Genomic DNA, 23,532 nt, shown 5'->3' on the forward strand with positions numbered 1-23,532 from the left:
TAATATATATAATTAGGGTCATCAGATTTTAATTTAAAAAGAAATGATAACTATTAACATAAAAGTACATTATAATTTATAACAACTAGAAATTACGAAAAAAAATTTAGAAACTCTAAAATTTACAGAAATTGTAAATTTTAATTATGATTATAATGAAAGGAATTCGTTCAGATTTTTTGTTCCTTTCTTTAAAAAAGTAGTTTATACAAGAACTCGTTTCAGGAATCCTTTCTTCGTATTTCTATGACTTCTCAATATTTTGTATTTCTATGCTTCTCAATTTTTTGCATTTTTATGGTTTCTCATTTTTTTTTTTTTTTTACATTTCTATGGATTCTCATTTTTTTTGCATTTCTATGGATTCTTAATTTTTTGCATCTCTATGGCTTCTCATTTTTTTTGTATTTCTATGGATTCTATGAAAAAAATTGAGAAGCCATAGAAATAAAAAAGATGTTATAGTCACCACTATAAGCTTTATAGAATTAATGTATATTATAATGTTTTATTGATAAGCGCTTCCACATGTAACATATATGTGAGTGAGATTACGGGAGGATATTTTATTTTTTAATATAAATTCAGTCTAGCGATGTACATTGAAAAATAAAAACTTAAGTCTAGTAGTGTTTATTATTGTAAAGTTGGGAGTCTAGTAATCTATATTGTAATTTAATTTGTAATAATAATGAAAGTTTTTCTATTTACTATATATATCTTAATTATATTTTTTATTCTACAACTATAAAATATCAACATTTTAGTATTTATAAAAAAGTCAAGTGTTCGAGTTATTTAACTTCTATCACCTTCCATCTCCGCCATATTCCGTTTTAACTACATACACTAAGGTTAGTTCAGCTCTATTCGAGCGTTGTTCCAAGAACAAATAAATATTAAAATATCAACGGACCCTTCAAAAGGAATTAAATGATAAAAAAAAAATTATTTAACTACAAATTACTGTAAAGTTTTTTGACTCGAACAATATTTTCCTTTACAAGAATTAAAAATTATCAATAGTTTCTGAGAAAATGAATGTCATATCCTTAAATAATTACTCTGTATATATAAGAATGACAGAATATCATAATCGGTGACATACTAATTCCTGACGTCCACTGTTATGTGTTCGTGACCCGGTAACGGATATCTTTATTTGGTGCACGAAAGATCAGTTCAGTAATTGGACTTATTAGACTATTTAGTGCAGATAATCAACTAAACAATTATTACTTTTCATCAAAATTATTTTTGTTTTTCGAAATATTGAGGGCGAGGAAATAGAACCAAAGTAGATTGAAATCTGACAAAAATTAACATTACTATCATAAACTGTTTCAATGAAAATATGGACAAAGAAATATTCAAAAAATATTTGTAGAAACTGAGTTCAACTATCCAATTCGAATGTAGATTTTATTTTTCTAATTGTTAGAAATAACGTTAGAAGTGTGCCTATTTATAAAACTGTAAGATCGTGTACAAATTTTACACTAGTCGCCCCTTTTTAGGGTGACAATTTTTAAGAGTTTCATTTTAATTTATAAAAAAGAAGTTTTAGAAAATTTCATATAAACTTATATAAAAAAAAAAAAGTGTACCTCCTAGTAAAAATTTATCAGACCAAAAACTAGACTCGAAAAATTTTTTATTCTCTAATGATAACTAAATAAAAATCACAGCACAGGGGGGTGCGGCACAGTTGTGACGTGCCATAGTCGGGTCAAGTATAATGATATCTGACAGTGATTAAAATCACTATCATAAAAGACGCTTCGATGCAAATCTGTAGATGTTTAATTTTAAAAAAATGGTAGATTATACCAAAAGCTACATGATCTCCTATTTCCTTATTTATATCCTGATTACAAGTTTTATGATTTATAAGTGTAATATATGAATAAATATATATATATTTATAATATATAAAGGAAAATGGTGTTATTTTTTAAAAAAAGTATGTCGAATGAAAAAGGGATATAAATATTATTTCTCATAAAAAAATTGTATTGATCCATACACTTTTCAATAAGTTATAGCTAATGCTATAATTTATTATTAAAGTTTAAAGTGTAAAATATAAAATTGAGAATTTTCACACAAAAATAGTATTCGGTAACTATTTTCACCAAAAAGACAAAATAAAGTCCGAATTTTTTTTTTCCATGATAAAGTATATTACATTAGATTTAATTTAAGATATAATATATTATATAGAAGTGTCAGACTTTCCGGAACACAAAAGTTAAGTTAATTTTTTGTAAAAAATTGTCATTTTAAACCCCCTTCTGTGGGCAGGTAAAGGGTCAGATTTATAAAAAAAATATACGAAACGAAAAGTAAATACATCATGCATATATAAAAAAAATTATATTGATTTGGTCATTTTTGAAAAAATTATGGCAGTTTTAAGTAAAAAGAATTTCGAAAATTAGCGATTTTTAAATTTGTAATTTTTTTGGAGATTTCCCCCATTTACAGGGAACGAGGGAAATTTTTTCAATTTTGAAGGGTAATGTCTTCGACTAGATACGATTTGTGATCTATTGACGTATAGTTGAAAGAAATCCGTTCGGTGAGAGCTAAGAAAAAGTGGTAACAGACACAAAAAAAAAAAAAAAAAAAAAAAAACACATCATAGTAAAACCAATACCTTCTCAGCTTCGCATCGAAGCTAAAAACACATAGTAAAATTAATACTGTCACAGCTTCGCATAGACGCTTAAAAGTAATTAAAAGAAGATCTAGCCTTCTTCTAAAGTACCGGGTAGCAGTATTATGATCAGTATTACTAGTTCTGTATTAAACACTATTCTTGAGCATGCTTCTAAATGTGGAGACCTAGTGATTAAAAATATAATAAGTGTAAATTATAAATACACACATTTTTCAATTAATTTAAAGTTATATTAAGTTTTTCAGTCTCATATCATATGGCTTATATTTCTTAGTTTTAAAGACTATTATTATTAAAAAAAAGACAAATATATTCCATATTTTTTAAACAAATATATATATGTATAGTAGGGTGGTTTTAGTGAATAGGGATTATTTTAAAATCTTAACTTTTCTAAAATTATACAATCTCAATTAGTTCCAATACTTATAAAAATGAGGTACGCAATGTTTCAGGTAAATTAGAAAAGATTAACCTGTGCCACAAAAGGCCTAAAGTTTGAAAACTCAAAAATTTTGGATAACCGTTCATTTTTCATTGTTTTTTTAGTTCAGCACGTGAAATAATGTATTCACAACAAAATTGTAAGAACAAAAGTTGTTTAAAATAATATTTTACACAAATTATATTCTGAACAATTTTTTGATTTACATATTGTTTATGTATAAAAAGTCAATATATATAATTTTGTTGTTAAAAACTCACAAAATAAAGTGAATTCAATGTTAATTTTAAAATACGAAAAACTTTTTTTAAAAAATTTACTAAAACACATCAAGCATGAAAACAAAAAATTAATCATTCAACTAATTATCTAAAAGAGTGCTCTTTTTGAAATCTGGATATTTACTGCGGTAATCATTTATTACTTGAAGCAAATATTGTTTTTGTTTTTCATCGTTTGTTATTTTTGTATTAAACTCCTCCATTAGTTTAACACCCCTTTCAGCTATATCATTTACTACATTAATGCTATTAATATGGTCTATCGATATCTTCAAATTTTCATCAGTGCTCCATAATGATGGGTCAATGATCAGAAAACTAGTATCTATATTAAAACGTTTGAAAAATTGCATTGATTTTCCATAAATAAAATCTTCAAGATTTTTATTTAATATTCCAGTAGCTTCTATTGTATTCAATAAATATTTTTCTGGTACATCATCATCTGTATGGATTTTTTGAGCAGCTATAATTTTTCACTTTGTATCAAATGGAACATTAGTATCAAAAAGTGATAATACCCTATTCTGTGGCGATAGATACCACAAATGACCACACATTTTTTTAACTGTAACTTATGATATATTTTTATCTATTGACTGATAATTTACCAAATCTTTTAAAAAATTTAAATCTTGGTATGGTGCATTAAACCAAGCTCTTTACGTATAATCTAATAATAAATATACAAATACTAGCTATTGACATTTCTTCTTTTTAGGTTAAATTAAATTGGTTTCGGAATATAAATATTTTTAAGCAATATAAAGCTTTTGTCATCCAACTAACATGATAGATAGCTCCCGGAACTCTAAAGGAAACTCCACCAAGAAAAATAATTGTTAGTTCTAAAAACTCTCTGTAATCCTCTCCGAGTTGTTTAATAAGCAAATAGTTATTTGCGAAGATAGTTACAACAGTACATACATCATTTAATGTTTTTTTTATAATGTCGTTCATTATATCTGGCTCAAATTTGTTAGTATCTATATTTCTTCAATTTTGTTGAAAGCGTTTAAATATTGGTACATCAGGACCAGATGTTAGACGTAATTTAACTTCAAAAACACATTTTAATACTAGCTCGTAGATGTGGTGTCGACATGGTAAGTACAAAATATTACGTTCTAAGTAATTTTCTAATAACACGCAAGTACCTTTTCAAAATCAATTCTTCCTCTAGTTGGTTGTTTAACGTACATTTTAGACGGTCCAGGCTTGTTAAAATTATTTTCAGCAACGTCAGACTATGATGATGAACACATTTCTACTTGCGCATTTAAATACATACTTAATTATTAAATAATGATTCTAAAATAATATTAAACTTACTCAATGACTGTATCTCGTTATAACTTCTTTTACGTTTTTTTTCGGACATCTTTAACCTTTCATTGGCTCTTTTTTCTTTTTGTGCAATATTCAAATCAACTCCTAACATAATACCAGGATGTCTTTTTTATCATTGCATTAATAAAAAATCTCTATCTTCTTGTAATGACATTAAATTAAGGGCATCAACTTGAGCAATGTCAAACAAATGTTAAAAAAAAAAACCGATAGTACTTGTCTTATTGACGGCAATTTACTACCAATAATTTGGTTTGACGGGAAACCAATCAAAAATATAAATGTATCTTTTCGTAAAGTTTTCCGTGAAGCCATTTTAATATGTATTCAAAAATTGTTAAAATATCAAAATTATTATAAACACTAAATGTATACGATCTAAAAATGATCATACGGACACAATAGAACTAATGAAAACAATAACCTGAAAAATGTATAGTTAGGACAAATTTTAGTAATGTGTTTTGATTAAGACTTTATCGTCCTTTAAGTCATTCTTGTAATAAATTGTGACTTGATGGTTTGATAATAGTTTATTCAAGATTATACATTTCTGTTATGATGAATTACGAAAATTACCACGAGTTGAAAAACTACAACGAACATTCACTTTATTTTGTGAGTTTTTAACAACAAAATTATATATATTGATTTTTCATATATACAATATGTAAATCAAAAAATTGTTCAGAATATAATTTGTGTAAAATATTATTTTAAACAACTTTTGTTCTTACAATTTTGTTGTGAATACATTATTTCACGTGCTGAACTAAAAAAACAATGAAAAATGAACGGTTATCCAAAATTTTTGAGTTTTCAAACTTTAGGCCTTTTGTGGCACAGGTTAATCTTTTCTAATTTACCTGAAACATTGCGTACCTCATTTTTATAAGTATTGGAACTAATTGAGATTGTATAATTTTTAAATTTTACTACATTAATTTTAAGAACCACCCTAATGTATAAGCATCATACTAAAGTACTTGTAAATATAAAAATATATTAAAACTCATTATCGGCCAAAACAAAAAAATTGTTTATTATTCTCTCTGTTTCTTGTTCAGATTTGCTAATGTATGAAGAAAATTGAGGAAAATCATTTTGTAATATCTATAACATATAGTACATATTAAAAAATAAATAAATGCATCTTTCACTTAATTTTATTAAATTTTTTCATGTAATTCATACTTACTGCAGAACATTTGCTTGTAGCATATTTTCCTTGAATATGTACACCTATAAAAACGTCTTTTATTCTATTATTAAATAAGTTATTTTGCTTTTGAAATTCCTTAGCATCATTTCCATTCCAATACTTGCATTTAATTAATTCTAAGTTTGTTTCCTGTAGCATATATAGCATTAAAATTATAATGCTTAAATTCATTAGATAAACTATAACAGTTAAATTACATGTGATTTTAAAGCTTGAACAAATCGTAGCGCTTCGTTACTATGATCAAATGCAATAAAACAGTTCTCTCCGCTAGTTACTTCGCATCTTGTAAGTGGTACAGTTGATCTGTATGATTCACATGTAATGCCATACCTTAGTATAAAAAAATTAATTTTATTAAAATTTTTGTTAGTCTCAATACATAGCTGAGAAAATATTAATAGTATTGCTTTTTTTTTTTTTTGTAGTTTTAATCGAAACATTTTAATTAAAATTCATAAATACTCAATGACGTGTTTAGGAAGTTAAAATATTTAAGGCTTTCCCTAACAGCCATACAAAATTAAAATCATATCACAAAAAAAAAATAAAAAGGATACAAAAAGTAATATTGACTTTAACCTAAAGAGGTGAAAGCATAAAAAATGTGTAACATATAAATACTTCTAAATTTTTTTAATGAATTGTCAAAAAGTATAATATCAATGGTTATATAGTTGTCTCAAGTAAATAATATGAGAGCCTTCACTAAACAATATTCTATAAGTCAGCAATATTTAATTATATAAAGATGCTACAAAAATAAAAATTAAAAAAAATATTTCTTCAACAAAAAATGTTTCATCCCCTCCTCAAATTTTGACTTTAGGACAACTCTGGATGATAAGGAAGCGTATTATCGTAGCAATAAATTTTTCAAAATGAACTATTAGACATACTATTAAAAACTAAATTATACAACTATTAAAATCACTCAACATCAATATCATTCATATTAATAGAAAGATATTATCAAGATTCTATACGAATTATATTTGGCATTAACAAAAAAGTTCGTTTAAAGCCTCCATCGTCATAAAAAATCGCAAGATAATTACTTAATCATTTTAAGTTAACCTACTTGCAAATTAACTCTTCTGGAAATTTCACACTAATAGGAATATCACTGACTGTCCAATTGTTTCCTTCATTCCATGTATAATCAAAAATCATCCTCCAATAGTTATTCCATATATTTAGATTAGCTCTTTTGAAATGATCTAATTTGGCAATATAAAAATATTAATTAAAATTAAGAAAGATGATTTGGCCTAGTCGGTATTGCGGTAATGCTTGACACGCACTGCCTCGGGTTCGAAACTAGGTCAAAGGTGGCTTCATTTGCCAAGCGAAAGATCAGTTCCGTTATTGGAATCGCCATCCTTCTTTCCGGTGACAAATTAACAACCCACCCAGGAGTATTAAAGTTAAGAAATCTCCTTCTTTGGGGGAGGACGCTGCAGCTCTAAATGGACTTATGAAGCGTTAAAAAAAATAATGATTCAAATTAAACCACAAGCTCTATTTGTTAAGTAGTGGTGTATTTATTTATTTTATTATACTTATCGACTAAATTATTTTAAAAAACCACCTTCAAAAACCATACTTGGTTTAAAGAAGGACTTGAATAAATCTGAATCTCAGCCTACATTACACAATTAATTATGAATGGAGATTTTCAGGCCCAGATAAACAGGTGGAAAAAAATGCCAGCGAGAAATAGGTTCCTACAAAGAAAAAAACCCAACACAGGGGGGTGGCGGCACAGTGGTGACGTAACATAGTTGGATCAAGTATAATTATATCTGACAGTGATTAAAATCAATATAAAAAAAAAAAGCTTCGATGCAAATCTTTAGATAATTTAGATAATTTTAAAAAATTGGTGGATTATTCCAAAAGCTACATGATCTGCTCGTTCCTTATTAAAATCCTGATTAAGATAAAGTATGTCGAATGAAAAAGGGATTATTAAAAAATATTATTTCTCATAAAAAAATTATGTTGATCCATACACTTTTCAATATGTTATAGCATTATAAAAATAAAAAAAAAAACCCAGCACAGGGGGGTCGCGGCACAGTGGTGACGTGGTATAGTTGGATCAAGTATAATGATATCTGACAGTGATTAAAATCACTATCAAAAATAAACGCTTCGATGCAAATCTTTAGATAGTGTTTAATTTTAAAAAAATTGGTGTTTTATTCCAAAAGCTACTTGATCTGCTGGTTCCTTATTAATATCTCGATTAAGATAAAGTATGTCGAATGAAAAAGGGTTTATTAAAAAATATTATTTCTCATAAAAAAAATTGTGTTGATCCATACACTTTTCAATAAGTTATAGCATTATAAAGTTAAAAATATAAAAAAAAAAACTGAGAATTTTCAGACGAAAATAGCATTTGGTAGCCATTTTCACCATGAAGACAAAATAAAGTTCGAAATTTTTTTTTCCATAATTATATTAGCTTTAATTTAAGATATATATAAAAGTGTCAGTATTTCCGGAACACTTTCAAAAGTTAATTTTTTGTGAAAAAGTTGTCATTTTGAATCCCTCCCTGTGGGCAGGTAAAGAGTGAAATTTATAAAAAAAAATACATCAAATGGTAGGTAAAGATTATGCATTTATATAAAAAAAAATTATATTAATTTGTGCATTTTTGAAAAAGTTATGGCAGTTTTAAGTAAAAAAAATTGAAAAAATTTCGAAAATTAGCGATTTTTAAATTTGTAATTTTTTTTGAAGATTTCCCCCATTTAGGGGAAACGAGGGAAATTTTTTCAATTTTTGAGGGTAATGTCTTCGACTAGATACGATTTGTGATCTTTTGACGTATCATTAAAAAAAATCGGTTCGGTGAGAGCTGAGAAAAAGTGGCAACAGTCACAATTATTAAATTATTAAGTTAAAAATTAAAAAAAAATTATTTTACAAAAATCGTAATTTTTTATTAACTTTGATGTCAACTTTCACCACGAAGACAAGTCCAGAGATCAAATTTTTTTTTTCAAATTAAAGTATATTACATTAGTTTTAATTTAAGATATATATAAAAGTGTCAGACCTTCCGGAACACTTCAAAAGTTAAGTTGAAAAAGTTAATTTTTTGTGAAAAAGTTGTCATTTTAAATCCCCCCCTGTGGGCAGAAAAAAGGTCAAATTTACAAAAAAAATATACCAAATGATAGGTAAAGACATCAAGCATCTATAAAAAAAAATTTTATTCATACGTTCATTTTTGAAAAAGTTACGGCAGTTTTTAGTAAAAAAAATTGAAAAAATTTCGAAAATTAGCGATTTTTAAATTTGTAATTTTTTTGGAGGTTTCCCCCATTTACGGGGAACGAGGGAAATTTTTTCAATTTTGAAGGGTAATGTCATCGACTAGATACTATTTGTGATCTATTGACGTATCGTTGAAAGAAATCCGTTCGGTGAGAGCTGAGAAAAAGTGGTAACAGACACAAAAAAAAAAAAAAAACACATCATAGTAAAACCAAAACCTTCTCAGCTTCGCATCGAAGCTAATAATTTAGTTCTGTATTCCACCTAATTAGTAAAATAACTTTAAAAAATTGTTATTTATATTAATATTATTAATGTGTGTATCACCTGCAATTTTTATTTGTATTAAACAAACAATAAAAACATTGTTTAGTTTGTATGAAAACTTTTTTTCAAATTAAAAAATTTGTCTCGGTGCCCCAAATAGGTATAATCCAGGCCTGGATGTTTTGAAAAATGCGACCTCCAAAAAAATCTTTCTAATCTAGATTGTGATAGCTTTATCTCAATATTGTGTTTAGGAACAAGTTAGGTAGTTTCATATATTACTTTTATGCACAATAATATTGAACACAACCAAACTCTTGCCTAACGCATCCAATTTTAATTTAACAATAAATTTACCATCTAATTGATTATAAAATAACTGGTAACAGCTAAAATTCATTTCATGACTGGACTCTATAATTGGCTGGGTTGAACAAAATAATGATACTTTCAATGATGAGCAATCTCGCACTCTAAATTGTCCACAGGCGACAATTACATTTATATTGCTGGTATCCCGAATAAATACACTAAAAAATGATTTAATTTCTAAAATAATTATTTATACACTCTTAATATTCTTGTAAACCTCTGCTTTGTTGGACCTAGTATAAGAGTACATCCTTGACAGTCGTCAACAATTATTGAATCTGAATGATCTAGTAAAAATACATTAGTGTCTTCACAATTACGTATAACAAATTGTTGGCCTCCTATCGAACCAGGTGGCTTACAAACAGTGCCTCCGGATAAATTTTCAATAATGTAATCTGTTGGATTCAAATGCTTTCGCTCCGTCCTAAAAATAAAATTGCACATAAATTCTTCTATGAATTGAACATTGACTTACCATGAATACATTTTTTTATTTGGTTCTTTGAAAGTTTTCGTCTTACAGAAAAAACATCCCATTATAATAAATTTATAATAAAAAGATAGCTTGTAGCCATTACTCACAAATGTTTAATGACATTAGTGATACTAAATGCAAAACATTTTTTTATAAACACTAGTTGCCTAGACAACCCTTGGAATATATTAAACTAGGGTGGTGTGAGCCTGTAATAGCTCTATAACCATAAACAGAGTGGTAGCCAAATGAGCAATTTGAAAATAACTATAAAAATACCTTTATTTTATATATGCATCTAAGAATTCTGAATATTTTAAATAACTGGTTAGGTATTTTTTTAATTAATGTATAATACAAATATTTAAAAATAAGCGTTTTTTCAATAAGTTAATATGAGAAAATCACCAAAAATATGGCTATGTGGTTTTATTTTATTTTATGGAAAATCCGTCATTTGTATCGATCCTTCATCTGTATTCAATTTTTTATGAAATAATACCGAGTACAGAAAATAATAATAATACTTTCAAATTAATATTTTACAAAGATTTTTTCGATGTCTATGAAAAGCGTTCACTAATTTTTATATGTCAATTGACATACAAAAATTAAATCTAAAATGTATACATTTTTTGTTAATTACATAGTGATAGTATTATAATTTTAAATTTACTAATCAATTTACCTTTTAAAAATTGAATTAAGAAGATTTTAAATTGATAATTAGTAATTTGAACACCATATATCTTAACCAAAGCATGACATTCCAAAAAAATTCTCATATGTGAATATAAGAATGATATAATATAATATAATTATATGTAAATTTTTATAATCTTAAAAATTGTTATTTTAATCGGAAATATTTCCACCTCATCCCCTAAAAAAGTTTTTATCGTCGGCCTTGCAACGATTCCAATTTCCAAGAAATTATTAGGGGTTATCTACATAAAATAGTTTTAAATATCTTCGGAAAATTATTTAAATGATAATGATTAGTAACTAATATGTTCAAAGGCATCTGCCGAATTTTTTTATTGTGAAGGGGAAATAAAATATATTATTTTAAATATTTAGGTTTCACTGTACACTTAGCAGACCCAGTGTTGAAGTGAGTGATGAACTGCGTTCTATTGGACATCCATCGAGCAATAAGGATCTGAACTGCCTCAGTTAACAAATTAGCTCCCCAATAATTGTCATATACATATATAGTGTTTATTAGCGTAGAATGAAAATACAATTAGTATCCTCAAAAATGTTATTTTNTAGTGTTTATTAGCGTAGAATGAAAATACAATTAGTATCCTCAAAAATGTTATTTTAATAATTGTCATTGACATTTCAAAAAAAAAAAAGATAAATTATAGATTTTTTGGTAGTTATAAATTAATAAAATTAAGTGTCTCTAAAATAAATAAATAAAAAATAAACATACATGTCATTTTAATCTATAAAAATGATGCTCTTAATTTTGGAATTCATAATATAATTTAATAAAAATAAAATTTTTTTGTTTTAATTGAAAAAACAAAATTATTTTGCAAAACATTACAATACACAACAATTATGAACATTAACCAAGCAGTCAAGGGATGAAACTGCCTCCTTTGTTTCCCTTGTAGACGCCTATGAACATATTTTAAATTTACTACTTTTGTCTAATAAAACCAATAAAATATAATATAATAACAATTTTATTAACTATTTTCCAGTAATCATTGTTTTGCAACTATTTATAATACGAAAATAAAACTTTTATATACATTTTTATCCTTTTACCCTTAAGTTTTATTACACTACTTAAAAATATAGCTTATATTATTTAAAATATAATGTTTATCTCATTTTATTATATGGTACTATTTTTGTTAATTAATATTGATTGATATGCTTACGTTTTTTAATGTTGTTAAATAGCGAGTTATATATAATAACATTTTAAATTTATTTTACATTGATAAAAATATGTAATACAATTTTAACAGCTATTTAAAAATAATTTTACCTTATTAACCACTTATATAACTGAATCAGTTATACCAAAGAGTAAATATATTAAAATAATCATTTTTTTTTTTTTTTTTGAAATTCGAGTTTATTATAATAAAGTTTGAAAAATTTAATTAAAAAAAAATTTTCAGACATTTTTTCTGAAAATCCATATGCATCAATTGTTAAAAATTTAACCTATTCTATTTTCATAAATTGACTTTTGAGAATTTCATTTTTAAAAATCCATTCTTATTTTTATAATAGCTCATGGTTCTCTCATATAACAATTTATCAATTTTATTATAAATTTATAGAAACAGTATACTTGGACACCCTAAATATTTGCTAAGGTATAAGATAAAATTAATCAAAATTTTATATGATAAACTTAATTTAATAATAAAATACTATTTTAAATAAAATAGAGAAATTTTGTCTATCACATTTAAAACTCAACAGCAATTTTAATTCTAATATTATAGAATGGAAATGGTAAAATAAAAATAATTAAATATAGTTGAATGTTGTAAACATCAATCAACAAATTCTGATAAATAATAATATTTTGTAATATTTAACAATAAAATATCAATAATAATAAATAAAACGAGTATCTTTAATGATATGAAAAAATATTTTGATGGGTGTTACATTACATATTTAATTAGAAAATTATCTTAATAATTACTCAAAGAAAGTTGTGTTGACAGTTAACTAGCAATAAAAATACCCAGTTAATAAGAGGGAGGTGATGATTTATGAGCTGTATCTAAAAGTAATTGTAATCCAGCACGTTCTTCTCGTAGGTCGTTCAACTGCTGTTGTAGTTCTTGACAAACTAAACGCAAATGTGCATTTCTCTCTTCTAACCTACAGTAAATGAAATATTTAGTAATATAATACAATCTAATTAATCTGTTTATGTCAGAGATCCAGTAAATACGGATAACTATATGTTTTCTAAAGAAGTATGATAGGGGTTATAAATTTGCTTTTTTTTTTTAATTTTTATCATAAATGCTATCTTTTACTATCTTAAATTTAACAAAAAATTTCAGATAATAATTCATAAAAATTAGCATTAAATTGTTAAATAACCATCTACTAGGTAATTTTACCATTACCCTACATAAACATTTGTTTTTGGGTACCCATATTAGAAAATATATCTGTATTCAACACTAAATATAAGGAGTGTTCAATAAATAATGAAACCGTTAAACTGTTGAGTACAATGGAAACCCTTTTTTCTACATTTGAACACCATGCATAGACCTATATGACATAAATATTATTTATTACTTGTTAAACATATTATTTTCCAAAGTCCGAGAACCTAAGACTTCCAATCCATTTGTAGATGAATTATCATTACTTTGAAATTCAGAAACTACAAAAGTTTTTAAATAAATCACAAATAAATTTAATACTTTTATAATAGTCATGTTCTAAAATAAGAACTATTATAAGAGTTATATAGCTTACGTGGCTTTTTATAAACTTGAAAAGCTCCAGGACACTGAGCAAAGTCAGCAAATTGGCCAGAATCTGTTTTATCATTTTTTTGTCTTAATCCATTTATTTCACTATTTGTGTTCTAAAAAGTAATAATATTATATAAAAAACTTGATTAAAATGATAAATTTATAAGCAATTAATTATAATTTAATCCATATTACTCACTGGACTAGGAGTTATTCTAGGCGGGACAACTGGTGGTTCTTGAGTATGATTAACTGCTCCAATTTTTCCTGAATTTAATTTGAATAATATTTAAATTGAAACACTTTTTAATAATAAATAATTGTAAAACTACCAAATTTATTGAGATCAAGAGAGGAACTACGTATATGTGCTCGGTGTGGTCGTGGTGGTGGTGGAGGAGGAGGTTCTTTTTTTGCTGCTATCACTGGTAAACTAGCAGGTCCTGTGTTTCTGTGTAAAATAATAAAGTAAATCAAATTTTCTAGATAGAAGACAACATATTTAATTAACATACATATCATCACCGCAAAAAGTAGGCAAAGGAGGAGGAGGTATTGCTCCTGGACCAATATCTGCAACACATTAATAGATTAAATAATATACTAGTACAAGAATAAATAGTGTAACTAGATTAAACACTGGGTTAATATTTCTTACTACACTAACATTAAATTATAGAACACAAGAACACATTGATCTGTTAGATCAATAAAATATTGAAATTTAAATTATAGTGATAATTTTATAATTTATTCATTTATGCCTATGAATTATCTATTTTTATATAAATATTTAATTATTATTTGTATTTTAAAATGCTTTATTTGTTCACTATAACACCAGCAATTGTTTAATTTTTGTTCTAAAATAGAAAAGAAGTTGATCAGCATGAATAAAATAATGTAGGCTATGTACTCAAAACCATCACAGGAAGTTATAATATGAAAACTATTTCGTATAATATAATTAAAGATATTCTATTAAATAAACCTACACCAATATTTTTTTTCATCAAATTTTACTAATTTTGAAGAAGATTGATAGATTTAAGAATATATAATGATTTAATATTGACTTAAAGCAATCTCCTTAGAAAAGAAATATGTATAAATTGTTATATAATAAGAGTTATAGAAAATTAAAAAATTATTGATATTACCTATCTTTACATAAACAATAAATACTTTAATTATTTAATAAATAAAAAAAATTATATGATTACATTGGAAAAACCAATGTAAATTATTTTGATTGTTTAATGTGTTATTATAAAAAAACATACGGCTTGGTTTTTTGGCTTGTGGTCTTTGAATAGATTTAATTAACAACATTTCCTCATTATTCATAGACTGCAACTCTACTTCTTGGTTTTCAACACAACTGTCAATACCAGGAGTAACTCTTAAAGCGACTGGATGCAAAATTTTGGGATCCTGAATAAGAAATGTTCACATAAAGTAGAATAAAATATGGCTACATAAAAAATGTGACAATTAAACAATCAGAACTTATATTTGTCTAGCTACAGATCACATTGTGATGTTTAAAATGTCAGAATTAAAAAATCATGTTTTTGCAACAAGCTACAAAATATTAATGAGATTTGAGAAATAATATAATGTACTTATTTTTAAAATTAGTACAATAGTGACATACTATTAAAAAAATTATGCATCACCAAAAGTTCAGCGAAATATTTTCAGATTTATTTTGATATTCAGTGAAAAAAATTATAATTTTTTATAAATTACTCCATATGTTAAGTAAAACTTTACTAAAAATTAATTACTTGTTATATCTTCTACTACAAACATAGCTTGTAAGAGAAGATATTAAATATAGAGTAATAATAATATACAGGTGTCCTCTGAAAAATTTATTAACTTTTGATCCAGCAAATATTTAACGTTACTATTTTTTTTTTAAATTATTTTTATAGTTTTGGGATATATCTTAAAATAGACATTTTCTTACAAAAAATTTTGATGGGTCGATAACAATTTAAGGCACTTATTAAGTTGCAATTATTTTAATACATATAGTGGGTATTTAGCATGGGCGAGTACAGCTTGTATTGTTGTATATACTCTTTTTGCACTACATACCCACTCTAAGTATTAAGTATCTAAGTGCTTATAATTTAATGTACTTATCCTAAAATTGGTATTAAACCGTAACATTTTTTTAGAAAAAAATTACTAAAAATAGCAATTTCAAAATTTAAAAATAATAAAAATTTAATTTCAATTTTTTTTTTTTATATTGAAAACAAAGAATAAAAAATATCCTGTATATGTAGTCCAAAGCTGTAAAAATTAAAAAAAAAAAAAGTAATGGTAAATATTTCCTGAGCTATAAGTTATTAAAGAACCTTGTATATAAAACCTCCAAAGATGACTAAAAATTTACAATATAAATATAATTTATAAAAAAAAATTTTCAAATAAATATAAAAGTCAATATATAAATAAAGAAATCTCATACAAAATGTAACACCAAGTAAATCATTTTAAAAATTGCGCAATAACATAAATATAATAGAAAACTTAAAATTAGTATTAAAAATTTATTATGATTAGTTGTTTTTTATTTATATTTACTTGTTCAACTGAAGATTTTTGAAAGTCAAAATTCACAGGTTTTGGTCCAGGTGATGATAAAGAGCTTGTAGGAGAATCCACAAACTTTGTCCACTAATCAAAATAAATACAAAACATTTAAGTTAATAATTGATAAACATTACTATTTATAAAATTTGATTTCAGGTGATAAAGGGCACACACATAATATACTCTTTGTTTATAGTACTGTTTTATAATTTAAATTATCTAAGCTACTCCATAAAACCAGAAAATTAACACAAATAATAAGAAATATATGAAAATAACCTCAATTTTTTATTATAAGTTATACACATGACAAATGTGTTAATATCTATAATTTAATATTTACATTTACAATCAATATTGTAAAAGAAAAATTTTTTTAACACTTTATATTTAAACAAATATTTTAGTAAAGATTTATTTTAAATAAAAAAGTAGTCAAAATAATAAAAATTAAAATTATTTTACCTCTTTACTTTTGATGCTATTTGTTGGTGAAACAATATTTGTAGTTGCTACATCATTTTTTATTGGAGAGGAAAGAGATGGTAATAATGAAGGAGGTAATTTCTTTGGAAGAGGAATGTTATTACGCCTAAGTACTACTAAATGCATGGCTAATTTGAATTCACTTAATGATAGTGCACCATCTTTTGTTACATCTGATAATTGCCTAAACAAAATTAAATTATTGTGAATAATTTTTCAAGAATTAATTTTCAGTGTGTTACCAAATTTCTTTAAGCTCATGTAATGGTAAACGAGATTTTTCAAAAAAACTCCTAGCAACTGAACCAGCTAAAACAGCTTTTGGATTAGGTTGTAATGAGGCAAACTGTTCTTCATAGTATTTACTTTGTTCTTCATTCATACTCCACACTCCAACATAATTAGCTGTTGAAACTGTTTCACAATCAGACGAGTCTGCTTCTTCTTCTGTGCCTAATAATTGGAGTTGTTCATCACCCCACACTAAAAATATTTAAAATTTTATAAAATTTGAAAACATAAACAAACATTTTTACACATAAGTTTTAATTAAAACTTAAAATACACATAAAAAAGGATATATATATTTGTGATCAATGCAGTTAAATATCTTAATGTACTGAAATATCATCTAACTAAAATTTTTCTTATATTACCAGGCCCACGCCATTGTGTCCAATTCTTATCTTGAACACTATTTGTTGGGGTTGGTGAATCACTGGCTGTACTTGAAGCTTCTGTAGTTGAGCTATTGTGAGCTCGTTCAACATTATGATCATTATTTACAATTATTGTTTGGCTATCTTCCATTGTAAACAATAATTACAATTTTTCTGTAATTAATATTAATACTACCAAATGAACATCTAGATTGTAACTTAAATTTATTAGTTAACAAACTTACTGCTGAATATAATTAAACACATTATAAGCACATTACTAAATTTAATTTACAGAGATTCAGGGTCATTCTTTTGATAAATAATGCTCGTTCGGTTAAACAAATACGTTATTGTGGAATCTTTAATGACCAAGAAATGTAAAGTATAAATGATTAAATGAATTAAAATGAATTAAACTCATTGTAATTCACGTATTACTCTTATCAATTTTTGTGATAATAAAATATATTATGTTAATAAACAAACATCACTAGTATGAACTGATATTCGTTATTTTATAATTTTGAGAAATATCGTTCGTAGTACAATACAAAAAATATATATAAAAGGATACACTGCAAAAACCGCCGCCTCTTGTGATTTACAAATTTACCATCCTTTTTCAACTTCCATTTGTCGTTTTTTGATTATCACCTCTCTTTATTTTCGTGTTTTTTGGCGCAATTTATTGTGTTTTCCTTTTGACATTTTTTTTTACATCGATTAGTCTTTTTAAAAATCAAAATTCACGTAGTTGGGTTGCTGTTGATTTGTTTGTGAACAATCGTATTTTACAACTTAAAAATTTTTCTTTCCTAATACTTTCCATATTCAATCAGCTATGGGCGATAAGGAAGGTGGTAAGTTATTCTTTACAATATATTAGTAAAATTAATTTTTACAATATGAAATATGAAAAGGTAATTTTTGTTAAATGACTTATCTGTGTTTAGATACCTTTGATGAAGCAGTTGAAGAACGTGTTATAAATGAAGAATATAAAATATGGAAAAAGAACACTCCATTCTTATATGATTTGGTCATGACACATGCTTTAGAATGGCCATCATTGACTGCCCAATGGCTTCCGGATGTTACTCGGTAATTAATTAAGATAAAAGTTTTGACAACATTTCAAGTTTTTTAATTAATATTTCTTATTTATACATATTCATATTATGTTAATAACTATCTTCTAATCAAGAATGTTCAATATTTTTAATATTTTGATATAATTAAAATATTTAATATATTTCTAGTTAATAATTTATGTGAGTTTGTTATAACTTTAATATTGTAAACAATTAATAGTTGTCAACTTTTTTTTTTGATGATTAATTTTTTATAACTTGTTTAATATCATAGACCTGAAGGTAAAGAGTATTCTATTCATCGATTAATTTTGGGCACTCATACTTCTGATGAGCAGAATCATTTACTTATAGCCAGCGTACAATTACCTAATGAAGATGCTCAGTTTGATTCTTCTCATTATGATGGAGAAAAACAAGGTATTAATGTAATAAATTGTTTAGTACTAGTACTTTTATACCTAATAATTGTTTAGAATATGGAGGTTTTGGTTCTGTTAGTGGTAAAATTGAAATAGAAATCAAAATAAATCATGAAGGTGAAGTTAATCGTGCTCGATACATGCCTCAAAATCCATGTGTTATCGCTACTAAAACACCATCAAGTGATGTACTTGTGTTTGACTATACTAAACATCCATCTAAACCGGATCCAAATGGTGAATGTCAACCAGATTTAAGGTTTGTTATAAATTCCAAATTTAATACATAATTAATATTGAACAATATTATAAATTATTTATAGGCTCCGTGGTCATCAAAAAGAAGGTTATGGTCTATCATGGAACCCTAATTTAAATGGTTATTTGTTAAGTGCTTCTGATGATCATACAATTTGTTTATGGGATATTAATGCTACTCCCAAAGAACATAGAGTAGTAGAAGCTAAAACTATCTTTACAGGCCATACAGCTGTTGTTGAAGTATTAATAGCTGAAATATTTATTATATAATTATACTTATAATATTTTCAAATAATTTAATCTAGGATGTAGCCTGGCATTTATTACATGAATCATTATTTGGCTCTGTTGCTGATGACCAAAAACTAATGATTTGGGATACTCGAGCTAATAATACAAGCAAACCTTCACATACAGTGGATGCTCATACTGCAGAAGTTAACTGTTTATCATTCAATCCATACTCTGAATTTATTTTGGCTACTGGAAGTGCTGATAAAGTAAAATAAACTAAAAAAAAAAAATTAATATTAGACGATTATAAGATAAAATACATTTTTTCTTAGACTGTAGCTTTATGGGACTTAAGAAATCTAAAATTGAAATTACATTCATTTGAATCGCATAAAGATGAAATATTCCAAGTTCAGTGGTCTCCTCATAATGAAACTATATTAGCATCTAGTGGAACTGATAGGCGTTTACATGTATGGGATTTAAGTAAAATTGGTGAAGAACAATCACCTGAAGATGCTGATGATGGCCCTCCAGAATTATTGGTAAGTTATTAAGTTATAAATATAATTGACAATAATATATTAAAATATTAGTAAGGTAGACTAGGCGGCCTATCAAGCTTGGGTAGTAACTTGTCATGTTTTGATATGCAAGTATAAATTTGATTCCAGTGCCTTGAATTATGTAGGTTATCCCATTCTCACTTGCATAAGTGATAGCTTTTAGAAAGAATGTTGAATACAATTTAATTTAATAATAATATATCTCTTTGTAATGTATCATTGTGTACTCTATGGAAAAAATATAGAAAAGTTTTTCATACCTCTGTATTAAATATTGATAATACTAACAAATAGAAACAGCATAGAGGAACGTGGCACAGTAAGGACAAGTTAGATATCTGTCAGTGATTAAAATCAATATCATAATATATTTTTATGCAAATCTGTTATATTTGTATTTTTACAATTTTCTATACTTTAAATTTTCACTCGAATATTTGTGTTCAATTTTTAAAAGGAATTTTTTTATTATTCCTAAAACAACATCAACTCCTATTTCTTAAGTTATATCCTGATTAAAAGTTTTATTATTTATAAGTATAATGTATATAATTATTATAATAATTAAATTTAGTATAAAATTGATATTCAAAAATTTAGTGTTGCAATTCTTATGGAAAAATTATATAAAGAGAAAAGAAAATTTAGTTTTCATAACCTTTCTTAGTTGAGTTTTTAAACTGTGACTATGTCCACAAATAACTAAAACTAAACTAACTACTCTGTGCTGCTGCTACCTTAGCCTTTTGAGACTGTTTTGTCTCTATCATTAAATTATTCACTGTAATCATGACTTAGATAAAAATGTGTATTGATTATGAGTGGCAGCCAAGTGTGTCATGTTTGTTTACAGCAGACTGTTCATTTGCCGCATGAGTCAATATAGATATCAATTTTTATTTAGGGTGTGGCAACCTCTTGCGGCAAGTAGTTCTGTTGTCCCAACTGCTTGTGAGCAGTTAACTGAAGAATTTTTGACGCATGCCTAAATATCAATAAAATTTGGATTGTTACGTGGTGTGTTAAAGTGTGGCAACACATTATTTATTTAATGTGGCTGCCACAATTAATCGATACACAACTTAAAAATTACATAAAAACATACATGTTAAAATTACAATGCATTTGTATGATATTGTTATGTTAATAAAAATAATTAATTTGGCACTTAATACAATTTTTGTGATAGTACTTTTCTATATTATACTTCCAAATGTGAATATTATAACAAAAAATAACATTTTTTTTTTAATTTTCGAGGGATTGTTTGTTGTTTACATATTGAAGACAAAGTTATCAGGAAAAATTATTTTTTAAACTTATTGTATATAACATATATTAATTTATGTATAACACATATTAACATGTGTTTAATTCAACATTTTAAAAAATATAGATGAAAATATTTTACTTTTTATGTGTATGTTTTAAGTTTTGAACACCCCCTTATATTAGGGATAATCGTCAGATTTTCAAAAGAAACATATCAGATTAAAGAGATATTTATAAAGTACTTCAAAAATAAATTGTAATAATCTATATATTTTTCAAAAAGATATAGCAATTCAAAGTTGAAAATTTTAACTCAAAAATAACATGGTTTTTTAAGTACGGTGCCATTTGCATATGGAAGATAAAGTATCAGGATAAATTTATAAAATGTAACAAAATTTCATTTAACACATATTTATAGCTAGAAATATTCCTTGAATATTTTTAAAAATTTAAATGGTTAACTTTCCTTGTAAAAATTGCTATTTTAAATCCCTCTATGGTCACTTAACGGGTCAGATTATATAATTCTTAATAAAGAAAAATACCTTAAGTATTTATAAAAAAAGAATTATTTTATTAGTTTTAAAAAAGTTTTAAGGAAAAAAAGTTTAAAAGTTGCAACTTTTTTGTATTGCTCTTATTAACAGGGAATGAGGTAATTGGTTCAACATTTTTGAGGGTAATATTTTCAATTAGATAAAAATTGTAATCTTTGATATATAGATAAAAAAACTAACCAGTGAGAACTGAAAAAAGTGATGACAGAAACACAAAAAAATATAATACAGTATTTTAACTTTGCATATCAAAGCTAAAATTTGACGATTTTTTTTTTCAATTTTAACAGTTTCTTTTAAACAAACACAATAGTTATCAATTATTATTGTATTGTATAATTATATTTAAATATTCTCTTTACTTTTATAGTTTATTCATGGTGGACATACTGCTAAAATATCAGATTTTTCATGGAATCCTAATGAACCTTGGGTAATATGTTCAGTATCTGAAGATAACATAATGCAGGTAATTGTTTAAAATTTTTAATTTTAATTAGGCTATGCTACAAAATTTGAAATATAAAATAATTAATAAATTATAATTACCTTGTCAATCATTTAATTCTTTATTATTTTTCTACATTAATATACATTAGAAGAATAAAAGGCTCAATGAAATCTAACATTGTATTATAGCAGTTGAAATATTTGTTTAGTTGCACATTAACACTTATTTTATTTGAAATCAAAACTAGTAATTTATCTTTTAATTGTTAACAACATTTCATAAATTTCGTTTATGATATATAATTACATATATTTATATGATTTTTTTCAATAAATATTGTATTACAAATCATATTTTCTCATTTGTCCTATTAAATAGAATAGATTATTAGATATAGATAGATTTATAGATATGATAATAATTTGAATTAATAAAACAATAAATTGTTGAACTTTATACAAAAAAAAAAATATTTCTTGATATTTGTTTAATAGTATAGTCATGGAATACTAATTATAATTAAATTATTTTTATTAATCTCTTATTTTATTTAAAAAATTATACTTAAATCATTTTTTATAGGTATGGCAAATGGCTGAAAATATTTACAATGATGAAGAACCAGATGCTGGCAGTCCTGAAGTAGATACTCCTGTTCCTTAATTGTATTTTTCTTCATTTTATATTGCACATTATAATAAGTTTTCAATGTATGATTTTTAATTGAATTTTTTTTTCTGTGCTTAATTAAATTAGCTTAAATTGTAAATAAATGCACAATGCAAAAAGAAAGTTAAAAAAAACTGCGGCTATTTAGTACTCTCTACTCATTCCACCTGTAACTTTATAGAATTATACTTATGTACTCATAATTAAGCTAGTGAATGTATATCTATTAATAATTGTATAACTGGAATGTAGGTAAATTAGTTTTTTTATTTACTTTTACAACCTGTATAATTTGTAATAATAATAATAAGAAAATCAATATCCTTATTGGTTTTTTAAACACAATAAAATTGAAAAAAAAATCTCAAAATATG

At 25.3% G+C, this 23,532-nt stretch overlaps 3 protein-coding genes across 4 annotated transcripts; 1 reads left to right on the top strand and 2 right to left on the bottom strand.

The window, feature by feature from the left end:
- Positions 1-3,667: 3,667 nt before the first annotated feature.
- Positions 3,668-10,974, bottom strand: LOC126893940 (protein XRP2-like). The gene is made up of 8 exons (XM_050664504.1): positions 10,393-10,974; positions 10,132-10,341; positions 9,900-10,072; positions 7,063-7,201; positions 6,179-6,314; positions 5,958-6,110; positions 5,746-5,872; positions 3,668-5,625 (listed from the first exon to the last, which is right to left on the bottom strand). The coding sequence occupies exons 1-7, from the start codon at positions 10,452-10,454 to the stop codon at positions 5,765-5,767; spliced, it is 981 nt and encodes a 326-aa protein (XP_050520461.1). The 5' UTR covers positions 10,455-10,974; the 3' UTR covers positions 3,668-5,625; positions 5,746-5,764.
- Positions 10,975-12,985: 2,011 nt separating this feature from the next.
- On the bottom strand, positions 12,986-18,071 carry LOC126893935 (ralBP1-associated Eps domain-containing protein 1). 2 transcript variants are annotated; one of them, XM_050664498.1, is made up of 12 exons: positions 17,875-18,071; positions 17,627-17,803; positions 17,213-17,453; positions 16,950-17,154; positions 16,476-16,568; positions 15,158-15,308; positions 14,390-14,447; positions 14,207-14,325; positions 14,074-14,141; positions 13,876-13,987; positions 13,693-13,780; positions 12,986-13,260 (listed from the first exon to the last, which is right to left on the bottom strand). In XM_050664498.1, exons 2-12 carry the CDS (start codon positions 17,778-17,780, stop codon positions 13,125-13,127), a joined length of 1,425 nt encoding a protein of 474 aa, XP_050520455.1. In that variant the 5' UTR covers positions 17,781-17,803; positions 17,875-18,071; the 3' UTR covers positions 12,986-13,124. The 2 variants fall into 2 exon arrangements, with proteins under 2 accessions (XP_050520455.1, XP_050520456.1); XM_050664499.1 differs by lacking the exon at positions 13,693-13,780 and having other exon boundaries at positions 13,123-13,260.
- Positions 18,072-18,321: 250 nt separating this feature from the next.
- LOC126893937 (histone-binding protein RBBP4) lies at positions 18,322-23,416 on the top strand. Its single transcript, XM_050664500.1, has 9 exons — positions 18,322-18,492; positions 18,586-18,733; positions 18,998-19,143; positions 19,200-19,404; positions 19,469-19,646; positions 19,712-19,906; positions 19,973-20,185; positions 22,409-22,507; positions 23,072-23,416. Exons 1-9 carry the CDS (start codon positions 18,474-18,476, stop codon positions 23,150-23,152), a joined length of 1,284 nt encoding a protein of 427 aa, XP_050520457.1. The 5' UTR covers positions 18,322-18,473; the 3' UTR covers positions 23,153-23,416.
- The last annotated feature ends 116 nt before the right edge of the window (positions 23,417-23,532 follow it).

The sequence above is a fragment of the Daktulosphaira vitifoliae genome, unplaced genomic scaffold (genome assembly GCF_025091365.1).
Source record: "Daktulosphaira vitifoliae isolate Bord-2020 unplaced genomic scaffold, ASM2509136v1 Scaffold_1, whole genome shotgun sequence".
Taxonomy (NCBI): Eukaryota; Metazoa; Arthropoda; class Insecta; order Hemiptera; family Phylloxeridae; genus Daktulosphaira; species Daktulosphaira vitifoliae.